This window comes from Rhinatrema bivittatum, chromosome 1, assembly GCF_901001135.1.
Source record: "Rhinatrema bivittatum chromosome 1, aRhiBiv1.1, whole genome shotgun sequence".
NCBI lineage: Eukaryota > Metazoa > Chordata > Amphibia > Gymnophiona > Rhinatrematidae > Rhinatrema > Rhinatrema bivittatum.
In genome coordinates this window covers 783,712,114-783,734,954 of record NC_042615.1, presented here as the reverse complement: position 1 = coordinate 783,734,954, position 22,841 = coordinate 783,712,114, and the positions used below count along the sequence as shown (strand labels likewise).

The window sequence follows — 22,841 nt, the reverse complement described above, 5'->3', positions numbered from 1 at the left end:
TACAATGTTGCTTACGCAACAGTGATCTGCATGGGAGAGTTTTCGGAAAGAAACCTTTTTCTGTGCCCTCATCACAAAGGTCATTGTGTGAAGTATTCAAAACAAAACTTTGATAAGCCAGAAAAGATTTGAAACATGCTTTGGAATGATGAAACAAACTTAACTGTTCACACAAGATAAATTTGGAGAAAGAAGGGTGAAGCATTAGATTAAAAGAACACCTTGCCATCTGTTAAACACAGAGGTGGATCTGTCATGGTTTGGGGGTTGGATGGCAGCTATTGGTACAAGAAATATTGTGTAGATGGAAGGAAGAATGGATTCAACTATTTAATTGTTTGTTGACTGAAAAAATACGGTGTCAGATTTGTTTAAAATGTTACCCATTCGCTTCATGAAGTGATCCTAGTCCTAGTACTGTTGGAAAGGGTAAATAACTTTTCCCTGTTTACTTGTTCCACATCTCTCAGGGTTTTATAGAGACCTCTCTTCAGCCTTCCTAACATGGAAACTATTCCATCCCCTTTAACATTTTGGTCTCCCTTTTCTGTACCTTTTCTAAGAACATAAGACTTGCCATACTGGATCAGCCCAAAGGTTCATCAAGCCCAGCATCCTGTCTTCAACAGTTGCTAATCCAGGGCATAAGTACCTGTCAGGATCCCAAAGGATAGATAGATTTCCAGCTGCTTATCCCAGAGAGAAACAATGGATTTCTGCAACTCCACCTTAATAATGGTTAATGAATTTTTCTCCCAGGAACTTGACCACACCTTTTTTAAACGTAGCTACACTAATAGCTTTCACCACATCCTCTGGCAACAAATTCCAGAGCTTAATTATACGTTGAATAAAAATATATTTTCTCTTATTAATTTTAAATGTATCACCTAGTAACTTCATTTTGTGTCCCCTTGTTTTCATACTTTTTGAAAGAATAAACCGATTTAATGCTACTTGTTCCATTCCACTCATTTTATAAGCCTCTATCATATCTCCCCTCAGCAGTCTCTTCTCCAAGCTGAAGAGTCCTAATCTCTTTAACCTTTCCTTATAGGGGAATTGTTCCATCCCCTTTATCATTTTGGTCTCCCTTCTCTGTATCTTTTCTAACTCTCCTATATCTTTTTTTAAGATGTGGTGATCAGTATTGCACACAATACTCAGGATAAGGACTCACCATTGAGTGAAACAGAGGCATTATGATATTCTCTGTTTTATTCTCCATTCCTTTCCTAATAATTCCTAGCATTCTCTTTGCTTTCTTGGCTGCTGCTGCACACTGAGCAGAAAATGTCATGTTATTAATGATGATGAGATCCATTTTCTGATTGGTGAGTCCTAATGTGGAACCTTGCATTGTGTAGCTATAATTTGGGTTACTCTTCCCTAAGTGCATCACTTTGCACTTGTTCACGTTAAATTTCATTTATCATTTGCATGCCCACTCTGAGTTTTGCAAGGTCCTCTTGCAATTTTCCACAATCCTCTTGTGATTTAACAACTTTGAATAATTTTGTGCCATTGGCAAATTTGATCACCTCACTAGTTGTTCCTCTTTCCAGGTCATTTATAAATATATTAAAAAGCAATGGTCTTAGAACAGATCCTTGGGGCACTCCACTATTTACTTTTCTCCATAGAGAATATTTACCATTTAGCCCTTCTGTTTTCTGTCTTTTAACCAGTTTTCAATCCACAGTAGGACACTGCCTCATATACCATAATTTTTCAATTTCCTAAGAAATCTCTCAAGTGGGTCTTTGTCAAATGCTTTCTGGAAATCCAGACACACTATATCAACTGGCTGACATTTATCCACATTTGTTTACGCTGTTACAACAAAAGAAATGTAGCAGATTGATGAGGTTCTTCTATATCTTTTTTGAGATGTTCTTATGTTTCCCCTCTCTTTTTTATTTTTTTAAAATATTGGTTTCTTAGCATTCGGCTAGGTGGATCCAGGACCAGTGTGTTATGCAGCTCTACCGGCAGATGGAGATGGAGCAAAGTTAATGTCACGATATATATACCTCTGCACAGACATCAGTCCAACAGTATTCTCCATCTCCAGTAGATGTTAGATGTGCATCTCCTTATTGGGGATTGCCGTAAGGTTTGTTTGTTTTTTTTTTAATAGAAGGAGAAAAAAAGAGGGTTTTTTTTGCGCTCTCCTGTGGTGATACCTTATGGTCCCTCACTCAGTCGAGTTTCCTGAGGTGATTTCTTCAAATTCTTCCCTCAGATGAGTGACTTGGTCTGGTAGCTGTTTTTTTGCTGCTGTGGTCTTAGGTTTTTTTTTGTAGATTTTTTACAGTTGACAGGCAAGCCGGGTGCTGAAAGTTGAGTGGGGTGGTGAAGGTATATGCCTTCTCCCCCATAGCTGGAGATCAACAATGTACTCAGCCAGGATGAGCTGAGTTCAGGTAAAGAGTATTGAATGAATAAAAAGAGGGGGAGTTGATTTTAGGGATTCCTCTCCCCTCTGGTCTCCATGCTCAGCTCGCCAATCCGATGTCTGTTCCTGCCTCTGGGGAAGCTTGGGGGACTTTGGCAGCTTGGCGGGTTGAGCAGCCTTTTGGGCTAGGCTGCGGTAGTAACTAGGCATGGTAGCATTCACTTATGCCCAGCCTTATGCCCAGAACCTCTATGCATAAGGCTGCCCTCTTCAGGTACTTGCATGCCTGACTGTGCGTCTAGTTGTGCACTTATCTGGGCACTCAGTTGTGCGCGTAAGAGCGCCTAGTTGGGCACATATATTGGGCGCTTAATTTTTGAGCATCCTTTTTTATTTTTTTTTTCCACAAGCACCTATTGTGAGCACAGCTGGGTACACACCTCTGACTCCTGTTTAGAGTGTGCTGTTACATGACTATGGTGCCTATAGCAAAGAAGTCTAAGTGCCTTACCCTTTGTGCTGCTTGCCTAATTCGGGCATCTCAGCCTGGCATTCTCTCTAACTTGTGTCAGCACTGTTTGGAGTCTCAGGGAGACTTTGTTTCTGTCTGATTTTGCTAAGCTCTGTTCTTCCCAGCATGATGCAGGAATGGAAAAAGAGTTGCCAGTGGTTTTGCCTGGAATTGGGTTGTTCAGCGGGGGAAGGTAGTTCAGTGGGCATAGGTACGATGCCCCCCTGTTTTTGGCATGGACCCGCTTGCCTTTTCTAGGGTGGAATATTTTTAAGGGTTGCAGTCATTTATTCAGGCTCAGCCATTTACCCCAGTCAGTCTTAACAATTCAGAATCACAGTCCTGCCCCGCCTGGTGCTGTGGGTAAGCGTCTGAGTATGTCGAGACCTACCATGCTGCGGGTCATGCTGACAAGGACTCGGATGGTATGGATTATGAAGCTGATCCTTTTTCCCTGGAAGATGGAGAAATTCCTCCGGGGCTGGAGCCATATAAAACGATGTTGCATTTCTTTCATAGAGATGTTACCATCTCTGATTTCCCAGACATTGAAGATGCGGGGGGTACCTGGGGGCTGATTCCATGTCCTAGCCAAAGAAAGATCCCATTTTGATTTCTTTGCATAAAGCCTCAAGTTTCTTCCCTATTATGGAGGCTATTCAAGAATTAATTGATCTTGAATGGGGCGCCCCAGAAGTTAATTTTAAAGGGGGATGAACCGTGGAAGGGCTATACCCCCTGGATCCGGCGGCGAGAGAGCAATTGTTTTCCGAAAGTGGATTTGCTTGTGTGTGCTGTTGCCAAGAAAATGATTATCCTCATAGAAGGGGGAACGGCACTGAAGGATGCACATGATAGAAGAATTGAGGCCATCCTTAAGCAGGCCTGTGAAGCGATAGAAATGAATTTGCAGATAGCTTCTTGTTGCTCCCTGGTGGCTTGCTCTTGTTTACTTCTCTCTCAGGAGGTCGATGAATCTGGTGAATTCCAGAGCGATGATGGAACCAGCAGCAGCCTTTTTGGCGGATGCGGGCTGCAACTTGGTCTGCACTTTGGCCAAGGGGTGGCTTTGGTAATAGCGGCCAGGTGTCAGCTATGGCTCAGGAATTGGTCAGCTGATGCAATTTCAAAGTCTAATCTTATGAAATTGCCCTTTAAGGGATCACTCTTGTTTGGGAGCGAGCTGGAAAAAAAATGGCCAAGCGGGGTGAGGCCCAGTTTTCTCAGTTACCAAAGGATAAGAAGCAGATGCCATGCTCTTTGGGCATGAGAAGTCATGCCAGAGGTTTCAGATGCTTTTGACCCTACAGAGGAGCAGCTTCTCAGAGGACTTGGCCTTTGGGTTGGTCTCGGTCCTTTTGTTCCAGGCAGCCCACAAGGGGCACAGGCTCGGGTAGTGGTCCCCCCCCAGCCTCTCAATGAAGGTGAGCTGACCCAACCCCGGGAACAGTAGATAGGGGGTTGCCTCTCTATTATTAATTTATTTTTATTGGAGGTTTGACGAGATCACGTCAGACCAGTGGGTTCTGGAGATAAGAGATGGTTACACTCTAGAGTTTCTTGCTGTTCCTCAGGACATCTTCATGGTGTCTCCCTGCAACTCTCTGCAGAATAGACAAGCAGTGGAGTGTACGTTGTCAAGACTCCTCAGCCTGTGGGTTGTAGTTCCAATGCCAAGGTCTCAAGAAAATATGGGCTGATATTCTATTTATTTCATTGTGCCCAAGAAGGAGACTCCTTTTTACCCCATCCTAGATCTCAAGGGAGTCAATTGTCATTTCGGGTGACTCGTTTTTGCATGGAAACCTTATGCTCAGTGATAATGGCAGTACAGTCCTGGGAATTTCTGATGTCCCTGGTTTTGTCAGAGGCATACCTTCATATTCCCATCCGTCCAGAGCATCAGTGGTTTCTGCGTTTTGTTTTTTTGGGGTGACATCAATTTTGAGTGCTGCCTTTTGGGTTGGCCACTGCGCCCAGAACCTTTTCCAAAGTTTTATAGTGCTGGTTGCAGCACTGTTGAGACAGGATGGCATTCTGGTTCACCCGTACTTAGACGATTGGCTGATTCGGGCCAAGAGTGTGGAAGAGAGCCTTTTGGGTTTCACACAAGTGATCTCCTTGCTACAGGAACTAGAATGGGTGGTGAACTTGGGCAAGAGCAATCTACAGCCATCCCAGACCCTGAAGTATCTCAGTGTTTGATTCGACATGAAGCAAGGCAGGGTGTTCCTGCCGGAGGGCAGCATTCAGAAGCTGATAGTGCAGGTGCGACTATTGACAAACAATATGCCCAAAAGGTGTGGTCTTATCCTCAGGTGCTCAGTTTGATGGCAGCCACCCTAAAGGTGGTTCTGTGGGCAACGGTGCATATGCACCCTCTTCAGCACACTCTGCTGTTTTGGAGTCCACAGTCTCAAGACTATTCGATATGGCTTCACCTGCCGGAGGAGATCGGCATACAACTACAGTGGTGGTTGCAAGCGGACCATCTAAGGAAGGTGGTTTCCTTATGATCACTGGACTAGCTAGTACTCATGATGGATATGAGCCTCCTGGGTTTGGGGGGTCCACTGTCAGGAGTTGACTGCACAAGAGCACTGGAGTATAGAACAGTCTCTCTGGAACATTAGTCGGCTGGAAGCCCAGGCCATCCGGTTGGCTTGCTTATGATTTGTCGACTGATTGCAGGGCGACTGGTCCGGATAATGTCAGATAATGCCATGACAGTGGCTTTCATCAATCGCCAGGGAGGAACCAAGAGCCGGTTGCAGGAAATGGCCCAACTCATGGGCTGCTGGATGTTTGGGCTATTGTCCTCCTGTGTGGCTGTGTGTTCCAGGGATTACTGGCAAGTGTCAATCCAGGCCCTAGACTAGTGTTACACTCTTACAGGCTGATGCAATACCATACGCTGGCTACAGTGCACGGCTCAACACGCGATTGGACATGCATCCATAACCCCCGATGCAAAACGGGGTTAGCGCAACCAAAACGTGCATCCAATAGAGCGTGTAGCTAATAGCGCTCATCACATATAAATTCATGTTGATGAGGCTATTATCTATTTCCCCCTCATGCAAAAAAAAAAAAAAGTGTGCCCAAAAAGTGTACAGAAAAGCAGAAAATATTGCTTTTCTGTATTTCCTCTGACTTAATATTGTGGCGATATTAAGTCGGAAGAACAAAAGAAATCTGTCAATAAATAAATAAGTGTGGAGGTAGTCAGGTTAGGAAAATGGATGCTCAATTAACAAGCCTCCATTTTCCAAACCCGTGGTTGTGCACAGGTTAGGAAAATGGACACTCGTAAAATTGATCATCCGTTTTCTTAACCTGCTGACAGTTGCTTCTCTTGGGTGCCTACTGCTGAGGAGGCGCTAGGGGCGCACAATTTCCCCTAGTGCCTCCTTTTTACCATGGTAGCCCATTTGCATATTGCATCAAGTGCCCCAAAGAGATCGATCGGCGTGCATTAGGAGAGTGGGCACTCCATCATGAGCGCCTGTTTTTCGCATGCTGATATTGCATTGGCCTGACTATCTGTGCTCAGTGTTTTCCTGTGAGCCGAGTGCTAGAGTGGTCGTCTGTTAATAAGGTTTTTGATAGTTTGTCCACATTTGGCTTTTGCAGAGAATACTGGCAGGCTGATGTCAGTGCAGGGCTATACATACTGTGATGTCTGCTTTGCTCTGTCTCCATCTGCTGGTAGAGGTACATAATCCACTGGTCCTGGATCCACTTATCCTTATTAAAGAAAAGGGGAAAGTATCAGGTAAGTAATTTCTCTATTTGTAGATCATTCCTGCAGTCCCTCCAAGCTTTTTTTTCCTTTAGGCAAAAGGGAATATTATAGCAACAGACCTTTATTGTAACATCTAACAAATGCTGTACCAGATTTTAGGAAGTATTTTAATTCTATTATAAAATATTCACTTAATAATAGACAGGCCTGTTAGCTCACAGCTGTTCTCTTTAAGTATGAGCCACTTTATTTAAGGCTGATCTCTCATAATAAATTGTCATGTAGTTTTAAATCTGAATATTCTGTATCCATTTTCATGCCTTCTCAGTAGCAAATTGATATTTTAATTTTGGAAATAATGAAATAGCACTATTTTTTTTATTTATTATTTTATTTAAGGTTTTTATATACCGGCAATCATGAGCACATATCTTGCTGGTTTACATGGAACGGGAGTGCATTAAATACAACAACTAGAACTGTGGTGATCGAAGGAGCAGTTACAAATAACAAGGGTAGCAGAACTTGGATAAGAAGGAAGAGATAGGAAAGAATAAACGGTTGAACGGTATACAAATAAATTAAATGCTATGTAAAAATGGCATGATTAATGGCTGAATATTTGAGGTCCTTGGTTTGTATCTATAACGTGATATTAGATTGTGTCTGGGAAAGCTTGCTTGAATAACCAAGTCTTAAGTCCTTTCCTAAAAGTTAAGAGGCAGGGTTCCAGTCTGAGATCTGTGGGAATGGAATCCCCTGCTGAAATCCCCTGCTGAAAAAGGAGAGCAAACTAAAAGCATACTGTGAACATTTTAATGCTAAAAGCGGGGGAAGCTTTAATGCTGTTTCCTTTCCCCAAATTAGGCCTCCATTTTTCCTTTAAAAGCAAAAGCTATGGGGAGCTCTACCTAGGAAATACTGAATTTGCAGCCAAATTAATTAAATAAATAATAATTCTGGGCTCACCTGTTAGCAAGTGAAGGTGGAGAGTGATTATGGATTACTAGATGGCCCTCACAACAATCTCTGATATGTTTCTGGTAGGATCCCTGTGGAGATAGGCTGCAGAATACCACCAACCATTTGCTGTTTAACCTTAATTTATTGAGCAGTACACACAAGTTTATTGCTCTGTTAGCTTCAAAAGCATTGATGGTAAACCTGGTCTGCTAGTAGTGCACGGTATAACTCGGCACAAAATGAAGTCTCTTGAATGTTGATATCAACCAACCTGGTTTCTCTGAACATTTTCAGCTTTAAAATGTTCTCTATCAAGACTTGTGGTTTTAGTAATGCATAATGATGGATTGTATATTGCAATTGTTTTTAATTAGGTGCTGAACCTGAAGATCTCATGGAAGAGCTGTTATGCTGCCTCATTCACCTTGTGGTTGAAGTTCCTCTTTTGTAAGTTTTTCTGTGACATGTTTTAGATTTATTTTAGAGTATTTGCCCAAGTGTTTGAGCTCATGATTGTTCAAAAATTTGTAGCACTTGAAATTAAAAAACAAAAGCAACAAAATGGCAAGTTGAATTTTAAACTAGTTCAGAGTAATAACTGGAGAATGCCTGTTCGATATGGTGAATAAACTTTAACGCACTTGTTTATTGCAAGGGTTCTCAACCCAGCCCTCTAGACACACCTAGCCAGTCAGATTTTCAGGATATCCACAAAGAATATGCATGAGGTAGATTTGCATGCACTGCCTCCATTGTATGCAAATCTATCTCATGCATATTCATTGTGGATATTCTGAAAAGCCGAGTGGTTAGGTGTGTCCTGATGACTGGGTTGAGAACTACTGGTTTATTGAAAAGATTACTAACTGTTGAAAAAGGAAAACTGAAAAAATAATTAAAACATTTTATTGAGAGAACTGAAATTTTCTCTTGACCTAAAATCAATGGAACAGGATCTAAAATCTTTTATGGAGGTTGGCCTCCTGTCTTGAGTGTCACGCCGTGATGCCGGACACTTTGGTTCAAGTTTCCTATACCATGTGGGTATGGTAGGGCTTGGGCATCTCAGAGAGAGGCAATAAGTGCAAGCTCTGGGCAGGGATGGGAGGCTGCTGGTACGAGAGTGGTGTTGAGGGGTTCAATCTTGGAGAAGCCCGCCGCTCTAGCTAGCCAAAGTGATGGATCTTGAGTTGGCTGGATACATACATACATATTCCTTGGATACTTTGTAAAGCCGTATTTTTTCAGCACTTGAGAAGTGTGCTTATAGCTTTATACCACACAGACTAGAGGGTTTTATTTGACTGATGAAATGTTCAGTTGATAAAGATTTTAAAAAGTTTTTTCTGTGAAGAACATAGTCTATTTTATGTAGAGCAATAGCATTAAATGAAAATGCCTAAAGATTAGTGCAATTGCTAGTAAAAATGCATAAAAAATGTTAGTACAGCAATGAATTTCAATAAAACAATTGCTAAAGGTGGTTAATTCCCTATTTGTAGCAGGAAATGTTATCAGCTCAGCTAATAGAACACAGGCAGCTGCATAAGGGAGCTGAGGCTGCAATAGCGAAATAAGCTTTGCTCTTCATTTGAATGCCTGTGCTCGTTGATCTAGAAATGATTTTCTAAGTACTGACTGTTTGTGATTCGCCTCTTGCTTAACCTTGTGTACTATATCTGTGCAGTGCTGAGTCTGAAATACAAACTATTGCTTTATGTGGCCATCTGTGCTTAAACTTGTTTTTTTGAGTATTTATGTATTACACCAGGTAGGCTTTTATTTGAATGGACCAAGGGCCTTCTTTCAGCCCCCTTAGAAACTTGAAACTTGAAGAAAATGGGAAGAAAAAGAAAAATGTGTGTGAGGGGGGGAGTTGGTGGTTTATTTCATTCTTTGACAGTTGGCTTTCCTAAATGGTTTCTGTCAGAACTGAATGTTCTCTGCTGGAACATTGCTCGTTTTGATAGCAAAACCAATAAAACTGAAACTGTCGAATTTAATGTTGTTGCTGTAATCCACCGACGATGGCTTCCTCCAAAACTGTTCTGTATTTAGAAAGCAGGCAGTGAGATAAAAGAAAAAATTGTGCATTTATTATGTATAAATTGATTTGATTAAAGATATGACTTTAACTAGTTAGTGATGGGTCTGTAAATCCCTTAGGGCAGGGGGCGGGACCTAAGTGTAGGTGTAATTTATAATCCTTTAATATGATATTTAAGATCAAGCCAAATCTAAACAGATGTAGCTTTAGATTGCATTAAGGGTCTTAGCGATAAATAGCATAGAATGAGCAGGCCTATTATGTTTTTTGGGGGGATGAGGGGCGAGGCCTCTTCAGGGCTGGGACTCCATAAGTTTGTTCTCAGCACCTTGAGGGGTTTTCCCCCTTTTTCTTGAGCCCTGTCTAGCCCACACCCGTTGCAGTGAGAGTCCTTGTTCAAGGCTCTCTCCAGATCTTGGAGATGTGCCACAAGTGCAACTTGCTTGTTCTGTTCTTTGTTTTTATGCACCTACGTGAACTGATCGCATCCATATATTCTATTCACGAGCTGATGTACAACAAAAAAAAATACCAAAACAAAAAAAATGTTGTAATGAGAGGCCGTTCCTTCTCAGCTGCCTGTTTGCACATTGAGGGTCACTTTATAACTATCCATGTTTGGGTGAAGTCTGCAAGCATTTATAATCCAGCGCCATCAAAACACTTCTGAGCAGTTACAAATTAACATTCATAATTCATTAGAATAAACATTAATTAAAGAACATGTAGCTTTTACCTGCTGACTTTGCCCTGGATTTTCAAAGTACATTTAAGCACATAAATTGGCTTTGAAAATTCACGACTAATTGGCCCGGTATATGCTGACAATGACTCCTATAAAGTCACACCATTTTTTGAGGGCGTAACTTGTGTGACTTAACTTGCCTTCATAATTTTTAAAATAAAGTATAAGAACATAAGACTTGCTATGCCGGGTCAGACCGAGGGTCCATCAAGCCCAGCATCTTGTGCCCAACAGTGACCAATCCAAGTCACAAGTACCTGGCAAATACCCAAACATTAATTAGATCCCAAGCTACTATTCCGTTTTGATTAATAGTTTATGGACTTCTCTAGGAACTTATCCAAACCTTTTTTAAACCCAGTTACACTAACCGCCATAACCACATCCTTTGGCAATAAATTCCAAAGCTTAATTATGCATTGAGTGAAAGAATTTTCTCTGATTTGTTTTAAAAGAGCTACTTGCTAACTTCATGGAGTGCCCCCTAGTCCCTATTGTCTGAGAGTGTAAATAACTGATTTACATTTACCTGTTCAAGTCCTTTCATATCCCCCCCTTAGCTGGCTCTTCTCCAAGCTGAATAGCCCTAACCTCTTTAGCCTTTCCTTATAGGGGAGCTATTCCTTGCCCTTTATCATGTGCGTATATTTCCGGTCCGCCCCAGCTCCAGGCCCTGGAACAGTTTTCCTAGCTCTTGTAAAAGGACACCTAACTGGGTTATGCTGTATTGTAGCATGCTCCAAACTCTTTTCTAATAGCCGTTTGCATGCAGAAAACAGTTTTATGGCTTTAAAAATTTAGCCCATTATCTATCCGGATATCTGTAACAGTATTGTTTTTTGTATCACTTATCTTATAAAATATTTTCCAATCTATTTTAAAATAACATGTAAAGATAGCAGTCAATATTCTCAACAATTAGCTCTCCTTTTTGTAAAATGCACTAACCCCATCCTTTTGCCAATTTATGTAGTTCAGCCTCATTGGTCTCAAATGAAACAATTTGCTAAATGGCAAAATAGTAGACAGTTTGTTCCTAAATGGCATGAACATTTTTGCTAAAATTTTAAATTTTGAAGATGCCAAAATCAATGTATATGGTCAGCCCCCTGCTCTTGGGGTGAAGAGTTTAAGATGTGCCTATATTATTTGCTAGGCTATCTATTCAACTTAGAGCTCTGACGGACCTCTAATACTTGCATACTTTTCAAATTGTGCTGTTTTCTGTCCCCAATTCATGTATAAGTGTATTTTTTTAAATTAAAAATTCCTTCAGTTTTGGTGTAGTTAAGTACTGAGACAATAACCATCTCATATTCGTAGAATTTCCCATACTTTGAGAGACTCTGATCAAACAACTGTCTGAGGTTAATTATTTCTGAACTTATTGATATCTTAAAATTTTCTTGAAAATGTATTCAGAAAATCTGGATTGTTCCAAACTGATGAACTGGGAATTTGGAAAGACTGAACTTAGACAAAGCAATGTATCAGATCTTGATAAGCCACACAATTATTCGCTTAATCTGTAATTTTCTTCTGTTTCTTTATTCAAATCTCTCCAGCTCTCTCATACTGCCCCCTAAACCAGTGCTTTTCTGCTTATTGAGAAACTTAAAAATTTGCTTTAATGTCAGGTTAGGGCTATTTTAAAAATGTTCTTTAATGAAAATATTTTACACCTGTTTCTCTTGCCTCTTCTCTTAATCTCATCCAATTTTTTTTTTAAAATGCTTCGTTCTTTCTGGTGCATGCTTGGAGTATGCCAACTAAATAAACAGTAACTCTTTAAGTAAAATCAAGGGTTACTAGGTTTGACCCCCATGGCTTGGTCACAGTGTTGCTAGCTTTACTAAGGGTTATTTGAGTTTGAGTCTCTTGTCTATAGAGGACGTGAGTGTGTCTTGAAGGTATGATGAGCTTGGCCAACACAATTGTGACACCAAGAGGCTCAATCTGAAGAGGAAGCTTTCTCTCCTCATTTTCCCACTCTTAGCCACTTAATGAGCTTAATTTAGGTAGAAAAAAAGAGGATGGGATGCGCACCCCCCCCCCCCCCCAAAAAAAAGAGAATGTTTTAAAAGAATGAGCTCCACCTGTAAAATAAAGAAAATGAGAGGAAAAATAAAATATTTGCGATATAGTTTCTTAAAAAGTGATAGGATTTCATGGATGAATATTTCAAACAATAAAAATTATCTTAGTTCTGAAACTTATCAGATATTTTGATAAAGTTCTTATATTTGATTTTCCAAATTATTACAATTTTATATCTGGTGATGATTTGGAATTGTGTTTGCCTGTGCTAAGCTGGATGATGCATATTTCAATGATCAGGCAGAGAGAGAGAGAGAGTTTTAGTAATACAATGATTTGGTATAGAAATGATCAGAGAAAATGCTAGCTGTAATTATTGAAAATAAATGACTGCTGAGAAGTGGAATAGATTTCCAAAATTTAACATGTGAGAGAGAGAGAGATCTATTTACTGGCCCTTGTTAGAACGGGCCCGGTTACGGAGGTGATCCGACAGTTCTGATGCATGTGTTAGTCCAGGTTTTAGCATCTAATGCAATAAATTTAGATGCGGTTATGGGAATGCAGCCATGCCCTTCACCTCGTTAAAGACAGCACAGCCATGGGAAAGGCGCAACATTCAACAGCTTCAGTTTCCCTTTGTTAACTGGACTAAAGTGCAAGGTCGGGCAAATGTCACCACTTTCAAAACAAACCATCCCCTGCCCCCCAGCAGAGCAAGGAACCCCCCCCCCCCCACACCCCTGGTAACCAAAGGCCTCCCTCACCTCCCCTGGATGTCTTTAGGATCCGCGACGCTCCCTCTCCTCCCCACCCCTGCCATCATAAGAACATAAGAAATTGCCATGCTGGGTCAGACCAAGGGTCCATCAAGCCCAGCATCCTGTTTCCAACAGTGGCCAATCCAGGCCATAAGAACCTGGCAATTACCCAAACACTAAGAAGATCCCATGCTACTGATGCCATTAATAGCAGTGGCTATTCCCTAAGTAAACTTGATTGATAAGCGTTAATGGACTTCTCCTCCAAGAACTTATCCAAACCTTTTTTGAACCCAGCTACACTAACTGCACTAACCACATCCTCTGGCAACAAATTCCAGAGCTTTATTGTGCGTTGAGTGAAAAAGAATTTTCTCCGATTAGTCTTACATGTGCATGGTACAGGATTGGGAGGATCTTTGAAAATCCTCTGCTGCAGGATGGAGCTGGTCTCTCTCCTGCTGGTGTAGGTGCTGAATTCAAAATGACACCTGTAAAACTCAAGTGTGTTAACCCATTTAGTGAACTGAATGTTAGGCTTAACGTGTTCATTACCTAACTCCTGTTAGTAAATAAGACTCCATTGTGCACAATTTCTCCATGCTAAGTCACAGACATAAGAGCTTTTGCTTGCTCTGAAACTACAAATATTCTGCTCAGAAACCATAGAAAATCTTGCTTACAGCAACATCACCAAAGGAAGTTAACTGGAGTGAAGCTTGCAAGGAATGTGTGAAAATAATTTTCCACTGAGAAGGGTGGTGGACACCAGAAACAGATTCTCAGAGGAAGTTATAGGAGCCAAAACTATGGCAGAATTCAAGCATGCATGGGACCTTATTGGCAAAGGGAGGGAGAAGACCACAGAGCAAATAAGGTGTGTGTGTAGCACAGTAGGTAATCATAAAAGCCCAGACTGGGTGTATCATGCGGTCTTTTTCTGACAATATCTTCTGTTTGTCATTTCTTCTGAGGAGGAAAGCAACTTGAGCTTGCAAATTCTTCTTTTCATGTCCCATTTCTTTCTACTGATCACATTTCAGCAATCTTGAGTTGCCCTAGATGGGATCCCGCATCTTGCAGGATCAATGGGCAGACCTAACCGTGTGCTTGCGCTGCCTCTTGCCACAGTTGCAGGTCTAATGTCTGGTAGAGCATTCCCATTTTGACTTGAGTACAGAGGCAATGTGTAGAGCCTTCCAGGTGGTCAGACCTCTTCTTCCCTTACAGGAAGCTGCTTTGTTGCTTTGATATTGAAGCTAATTCCAGTGGCAAGATCCCCAAGTCACACCTGCCAAATCTCCTTGCGGGCAGTCGCAGGTGTGGTATTAATTACCTCTGTCATAAGGAAGTTCCTGCATGACTTCAGGCTTTTTTGGCACTGTGACTTGTACAGAAGGCGTCTAGTGCCTAGTGTTTGCTGATTCCTCTCTGTTTGGCTGACAGCAGTGATAAATATGGGAAATAACTGGAAAACATAGGATTTCCTTTGGATGCTGTATAAGGATTGCAAAATAGAAGCAAATTTTGTTTGGCCACTTCAGTGTGTGAGCTTTGAAATGTTACCTTTTCTTTTCGGATTTATTTGGGTGCTATATTCTTCATTGTTGCGTTTTTTTTGTAGAATATAATCTCCTTTTTAACCCATTTAAAAAAAAACAAACTTGCATTGTTCTAAATGGTGTAAAAAAGAAAAAACATGGTGTGTAAAAATAGAAAAATAAAAAAATAAAAATAAAATTCGGAGGTAATGATCATTGTTAGAAAAGTCTGTTTTACTGGTAGTTTCTGAATCCAAAAAGCTCAAGCTCAGATCGTGGCCAGGTTTGAGGGAATGCAGTTCCTGTAGAACCTTTTGTTTTGTTTTTTATTTTTCATGTTAACTGTAGGCTTTCAGTGGGTTAAGAAAGCTGCATCGTAGCACATCCTCCAAAATTTGAGACTCCAAAATAGGTACCATTTTGGTAGAGTTTGGTGCCTTTTAGAAATCCGGACTTACGCCGTCGTGCCAGGGAGAGCTGTAGAAGAGCAGCAGGAAAAATATGTAGGTCTTGGCAACGACTGCTTAGTCCAATGGTGGCGCTTCTAACATGGGTTCAGCTTAATGATCTTCCAGAACAGCTACAAAGGAGTTGGGTTCAGGTCCTAGAAAATACAGTTTTGCTGTATACTGAAGTATTTTAGCAAATCCAGACCTTGAGACAAAATCCAATATGGCATAAAATACTTTCCTGAGAGTAGTGTTCATTTTTTCTCATTTTATTTATTTCTTATAACTTGCCCCACCAGAATACATGTGCTCAAAGCGGTGTGTGTACAACATTTTAAAAGCAATATAATCACACAAAAAATTTAAAAAAAAAAAACATCCTCCCCCCTCCTCACCACCTCCCACCCAATGAAACTCTGCAGAAGAATCGAGCAAGTCCTGTTCCACTGCTCTAAATAGTTTTATTTATTTATTTATTTAACATTTTTCTATACCGACCTTCCTGTTTAAAAATAGTGAGCTACCTGCATGCAAGCGTCCGTTAGGGACACGGCTAATAAAGGTTTGCATCCTCGGTTTGCACAACAGGGAAAACTCCTTGGTACGTTTGGCCTTACTTCTTCAGAGTTCGGTTATAAAATGCAGGAATTGGCTTGTGGTAGGGTAGGGAACGTAGCTCTTGGTCTTTCACCCCACAGTTGGGTAAGGAGACATTCCTAGCACCCTGGATAATGAGGGTAGCCATTAACTAAAGAAGGAAAGGCAAGGACAGCCATACCTTTCCAGTATTTGAATCTGCTATGTCATATATCCCTTGCTTACCTCGCTGTAGGCCAGGATATTCATATTTATGTCCTTAGGTCTCATAAGGGTTTTGGTGTCTTCTGTCTTATGTTGGTAAACGCTTCTCTGGACTGCCTCTACTTATATCCACAGCCTCCAGAACTGGACACCATACTTCAGATCTGCCTCCCCCCCGCCCACACTGCTTATGCTGCTTGTATGCACCCTCCCATCCCCCTGGCTCTGGCTACCCAGTTGCATTGTGGTTTTTTTTTGTTTGTATTTTTTTTCTTTCCCATCATTAAATATAATAATGTGCTCTTGATCAGTGCATATTATGTAGCCCACATCACATACTGCTCACAGGTTTCTACATCCCAAATGTATGATTTTGTACTTTTTTTGTATTGAATCTTAGCTGCTGAGCACTTAACCGTACCTTGAGCTTTCTTAGATCAAAAGAGCCCATTCTGTTGCAGATCTTCATGTCCTCTGCGAGAAGACAACCTTTCCTCCTAATACTTCTGCAGTAATGAAGACTTTGAACAGAACTGACCCCATGACCACTCCCTGAGGCACTCTACTGATAGCTTTTCTTGGAGTGAGTTCCCATTTATCGGTACCCTCTAGATTAGAAACCAGTATAGAAACCAGTTTAACCACCTTGCAGCCCAACTTAATACTTCTCAGTTTGAGTTTTCTACATGAGAAATCCAAGCACAGCAAAAGCCCCATTGCCCAGCCCTCAAATAACTGGCATCTGTTAACTTTGGGGGGCAATGCAAAAGCTGGAATTCAGCACACAGTTTAATGCACGGGTTAATTTTTTAACTCCTGATGCAGTAATCCAATGGTATGCTAATGCATCAGAGTTAAAAAAGTGTGCTCTCCAGAAGATGTGCACACAAACCCGAGTTAGTGTGCGCTTAGAGGCTGAACACACATTTTAAAGTGTGTGTGTGTGTGTGGGGGGGGGGTGTCTCAGCCATGATTTATGTGCACAAAATATGATTTATGCGCGCCCACAAAAGTTTTCAGCGCAGAAAGCATTCTTTGTGTGCATATAGCATATTTATGCACTTAAATCCTGATTGTAGGTCCTGGTGTCAGAATTTCAGCTTCTGCTGGCGAGTGCTGGAAACTCCTCCTCCTCAGATCAGGAATAAAATTTCCAGTGCTAAGAAAACACGAGTTAAGCTAGCACGCCTCTGTGTATTGAAGGTAATAGTTAATACCTTCATTTGCATGGGATTTTCATGTGAGGGCACTAAGCAGGGTGTACAGTTTTATAAGCACAGTTTTTTTTTTTTTTTTGTGTGTGCACAGAACGCCTTGCTGCATAAGAAAACACTTGTCTGCAGCTAAGAGTAAAACTGTGTGCACTGCTGAACATGCCTTATTGCATCAGCCCCTTTAGATGGTACATTTCTAAAGGGGGGTAACCTGCACAGAGCAGCAGTTAATACCTGAGCGTCTTGCTAGGCAGACTGGATGCACCTGTTGGATCTTTATCTTCCGCCATTTGCTATATTACTATCTAGTATGGCTTTTTTTTTTCTTTTTTTTATAATTGCATGAGGGTCAGGGACTGCGCATAGATACACTCCTTTTATGATCCCTCAGCATCACACTGAATTCACTGAAGGAAGACCACTTTGATGCTATGGTGGTGTGGTGGTCTAACAAATATTAAACATAGACCACTGGCAATCAACTGCTAATCAGCATTTAAAGGTAAGGGAGGGGGAGCATGGTGGGGACAGAACATGGAGCTATGCTTTCATTCTCCATTGTCAGGGAAGAAGGAATGTTCTGGTTTTGAACTGTGGTCTGCCCGGTTCGGGGCTGGAGTTTTTCTCACATAGCCATAGAATGGCTTAGACATAGCTAAACTCCACACTGCAGATAGCCAACTATATGGCCCCACCCCTGATGATGCGGACTGGTCCTCGGGGGACTCAGGAGGAGTGCTGGGACACCCCCACAGGTGTTCCCAGCATTTAGACGGCATGGTGGCCATAGAGAAGTGTGAGATCCCAGAGTTCTACCAAGTTGTATTGCCACAGAGTGTGAGCCCTTTGTTGTGGCGTGGTTGATGCAACCTGGCAGGCAAATCCACTAAGCCTACACAGAAAATAGGTGGACGCGCTCAAATTGGGACAAGGTCTGGGCTTCACATGTGTCAGCCCCATTCCCCGCAGGTTGAGCCCTTTGGGGGGGGGGGGGGGGAGGACGACACTGCAGGAATTAGGCGACCCTTTAGTAAGGAGCGGTCAGGCAGAGTATGGTACCAGGCCGAGTTTGAGGCAGCGATCAGAACGGATGGAAAACAGCATCGTCAGGATTCAGAGCCAAGGTCAAAACTGGGAGTTAGTCAGAACAGCTCAAGGAGATACGGGACAAACAGGGACAGGACTGGATGGGCAAGGAGCAAGGGTAGAAACAAGGCCGGAGACAGGGAGCGGGATGGAAGGCAGACAGGCGAGGAACAGGAGTACAGGTAAGACTAGGCAAAGACTGGAGTAGCAATGCACAGGGCCGGCAGGTAAGCACAGCAGAATACCTGTTGCTGAAGCAATGCCCTGGGAGGCCTGACCTCATCAGGAGGTGCTGCCACTATCTTCCTGCTGCAGGACCTGTTTAGCCCATATGGGGCCACGTCGGAGAGCAGGTTGATGGCGTCCAACGGGAGCAGCAGGGGCCACGGGGTGAGTGCAGCTGGCATGTATTTAATATGATATTGTGTTGTAAAGTCTTGTTCCTTGTCTATACATAGAAACATAGAAATGACGGCAGAAGAAGACCAAATGGCCCATCCAGTCTGCCCAGCAAGCTTCCCTCATTTCTTCTCTCATACTTATCTGTTTCTCTTAGCTCTTGGTTCTAATTCCCTTCCACCCCCGCCATTAATGTAGAGAGCGGTGATGGAGCTGCATCCAAGTGAAATATCTAGCTTGATTAGTTAGAGGTAGTAGGGGTAGTAACCGCCGCAATAAGCAAGCTACACCCATGCTTATTTGTTTTTACCCAGATTATGTTATACAGCCCTTATTGGTTGTTTATCTTCTCCCCTGCCGTTGAAGCAGGGAGCTATGCTGGATATGCGTGAGGTATCAGTTTTTTTCTTCTCCCCTGCCGTTGAAGCAGAGAGCTATGCTGGAAATTCGTGATGTATCAGTCTTTCTCCCATGCCGTTGAAGCAGAGAGCCATGCTGGATATGCGTCGAGAGTGAAGTATCAGGTACATTTGGTTTGGGGTAGTAACCGCCGTAACAAGCCAGCTACTCCCCGCTTTGTGAGTGCGAACCCTTTTTTCTTCTTCTCCCCTGCCGTTTAAGCAGAGAGCTCTGCTGGATGTGTGAAGTAACAGTTTTTCTTCTCCCCTGCTGTTGAAGCAGAGAACTATGCTGGATATGCATTGAAAGTGAAGTATAAGAATGGAGTGATCAAGCTAGTTGAAAGGCATCAGGAATAGTGTTAGTATTACAGAGAGGATTCTATGGTGCGGAGACCTGGACTGGTATTATGGATTGAATAGAAGCCTATCCATATCTATTATCTACCATTGAGTTTAACCATAAGTCAGGAGCTCTTTGTGCTTCCATTTTGAAATAAAACCATTCTTGCAACGCATCATGTGTCCGTGTGTTGCAGGGGCCATCTGTCCTGACATCCATTTTTTTCTGCCTTCTCCTTTCAAAATCTTATGTCACCACACTCTGTCCTTTTCCTCTCCTAACTGTGCCTTTTTTTTTTTACCTACCTTGACCCCCTGTTTCTCTCTTCTTCTCAGACTTGCTTTTTCTTTCATTTCATTGCTCCTGCATTTTATCCTCCCTTCAGTCTTTCATCCTTCTGTCAGTTCCACTACTTGTTTTTCTTCTCATGCAGCCTAACTACCCAGATTCTCATCCCTCCCATATTTTTTTCTGCTCCCCATCCTTTCCCTACTCCATCCCTAATCCACTTTCCTCATCCTTTCTCATTCCTCTCCTCCACATTCTTTCTTCATCCCCCTTTCCTTCCCCATAGTCTTTCTCGCGCCCTTTTTCCCTTGCTAGTCTCTCCCCATCCTCTCTGTGGAACAAATCCCCCTTTCTCCTCGCTCTTCCTCCTCCCCCCTTTCTCCTCGCTCTTCCTCCTCCCCCCTTCCTCCTCGCTCTTCCTTCTCCCTCCCTTTCTCCTCGCTCTTCCTTCTCCCCGCTCTTCCTTCTCCTTCCCCTTTCTCCTCGCTCTTCCTTCTCCCCCCTTTCTCCTCGCTCTTCCTTCTCCCCCCCCTTTCTCCTCGCTCTTCCTCCTCCCCCCCCTTTCTCCTCGCTCTTCCTTCTCCCCCCCCCTTTCTCCAGGCTTACAAAGCTGGAAGGAGGAGGAGCGTGGTGCTTCATGCCTCTTCTGCCGCTTGGGAGAGTCTCGCAGTTTGACGGCACAGGACACTCTAGTGCTGCGTGGCTCAAAGCACCAGGCCTGGGCAGTCAGACCTGGCATAAAGTGCTGCTGCCCCCTCTTGCAGAATCACCTTGGGGTGGGGGTCAGCAGAGGGGTGCACTGTAAGTTCAGCCTGGTTTCCATGGGGATTCCTCTGGGACTGAAGAATTTTGTGGCCTGAGCTAGATTTTCCCTCCCACAGGAGGCCAGGAGCTCTGAGTGTATGATCTCATGTTATGCATTTTGTACTTGACAAGGTTCCTGTGTCTGGAGGTGGAAATTTGCAGATGAAGAGAGAGTATTTGGCTCAATGCATCAGGCTCCATTTATTCCTGCTAAGAAATATTTAATTTGCCAAAGTGAATGATTCAAGTGATTTGAATTGCTTGGATATGGAGATATTTATTTATTCCAGTTCCATGGGAGTGGACGGGATATGTCCTAATATATTAAGGGAGCTCAGTGGTTTAGGTGGGTCCACTGAAGGACCTGCTAAATAGTTCTTTAGAGATCAGAATGGTTCTACAGAACTGGAGAAGGGTGGATGTTATCCAGCTTCATCAAAGTAATAGTGAGGAAGTTGTGAATTATAGGCTGGTTAATCTAACTTCAGTCGTGAGAAGATTAATGGAGATCTTTCTGAAGGAACTGATAATGAAGGATCTTGAATCAAATGGGTTTATCTGTCTACCATTCATCTATTTATTCATTTCAGGGCATATCACAAGTAATAACATCATTAAATATAAACGAGCATATATAAAATATAGTCCAACATTAAAGGACATAGGTTATCATACAAGTAAACTATGTAGGTACAATAAGCATAAAACACATAATGAAAAATTCTAAGCAAGTAAACATGCAAAGGCACCTGCATGCACAAAATATAGATAAATCATACAAGGAGCTAGAAGAACATTTTAAAAATAGAAAACTATAAAACAGTGGAGTAGCCTAGTGATTAGAGTAGCAAGCTAAGAACTAAGGAAGCCAGGATTCAAATTCCATTGACGCTCCTTATAACTTTGGGCAAGTCATTTCATCCACCATTGCCTCAACTACAAACTTGGGACCTGATTTACTAAGCTTTTTCCCCCATAGACACAGACTGGGGAAAAGTCTTGGTAAATCAGGCTTTTAGACTATAAGGGCTCTGGGGACAGGGAAGTGCCTACAGTACCTGGATATAATTCACCTTGAGCTACCAATGGAAAGGCATGAACTAAATAAATAAAATAAAATAACACACAAATTAGTGTAGCATTTAAGCATATAGAAACTTAAGAAAACCAGATCCCATATTAAACTATCAGTTTTAAATGTAATAAAAGACGGGAGTATAAGAGGTTGCCAATTCCAGTCCTCAAGTACCTCAAACAGGCCTGGTTTTCAGGATATCCAAAAGAAAATGCACTGCCTCATTATATGCAAATCTATTTCATTCATATTCATAGTGGATATCCTGAAGACCAGGCCTCTTTCTGGCTCTTGAGGACCGGAGTTGGCCATCCCTGATGCAGTACATTGATTATGAGCACTATAATTTTGAATTTGAAATTTTATTGTTTAACTTTCCAAGCCCAAGAGTTACATTTGAGTATTTCCATACTCTAGAGGCTTACATTCTAAGATTTGTACCTGAGGAAATGGAGAGTGAAGTCATTTTTTCAACATCACATGGAGCATCGGTGAGAGAAACAGTATTTTGAACTCCAGTGTCTCTGGTTCTCAGACTATTGTTCTAACTACTAGGCTCCATTTCCACTCCCAGCTAACCAGTGTATGGCCTCTAATACTGAGGTGAAAACGATTCCTCCGATTGCATCTCTCTGTAAGGCAGGCAGCAACATTTTGAATTAAGTGAAGATAGTCAATAGTTCTGTCAGGGAGGCCAACCACTGATGTGTTACAATAGTTTAATTTAATTTAAAATCTTTTCTATACCGTCGTTAAGATAGATACTGTCACAACAGTTTACAATAAGGCACATAAAATAATGTTGCTAAATGTATTAAGTTATATCAACTACACAGATGCCATCAAGTTAGGTAACATAGTTATATAATCAATATTATTTGGTGGGTGTGATAAATCATGTCCATTTCTCTCTGTATCCGTATTAAATACCAAAAATAGCTTAATTGTATCATCCTTTGGTGAATGAGTCAAGTTTTGCTGTAATTAAAGCACATGTATGTCATAAGGTCAGATTTAGATGAGGTCTAAAACACTTACCTAGTGTAATTGGTAAGAAGCACTTTTGTCCATAATGGTAATATGCCTATTAAACAAAAGAGTGGAGTCCAATATTACTCCATGGTTTCATCTCTTAAAGGTATAGAGAAGACTGACATTTTGTTCATTACAGAACGTGATGCCTTTCATATCCACAGGACTGTGTTTGTTCTGGGTTTACCTTGGTTGGTTTCAAAT

At 41.9% G+C, this 22,841-nt stretch overlaps 1 protein-coding gene across 4 annotated transcripts in view; it reads left to right on the top strand.

Annotated features, from left to right (window-relative positions):
- The window catches only part of DYM (dymeclin), a 1,075,019-nt gene that overhangs the window by 178,592 nt on the left and 873,586 nt on the right, over positions 1 to 22,841 (top strand). For all 4 annotated transcript variants that reach the window (XM_029580368.1, XM_029580383.1, XM_029580376.1 and 1 more), the window contains exon 6: positions 7,992 to 8,064. In XM_029580368.1, coding sequence (XP_029436228.1) covers positions 7,992 to 8,064 — 73 coding nt within the window. The remainder of the gene's footprint in view (positions 1 to 7,991; positions 8,065 to 22,841) is intronic.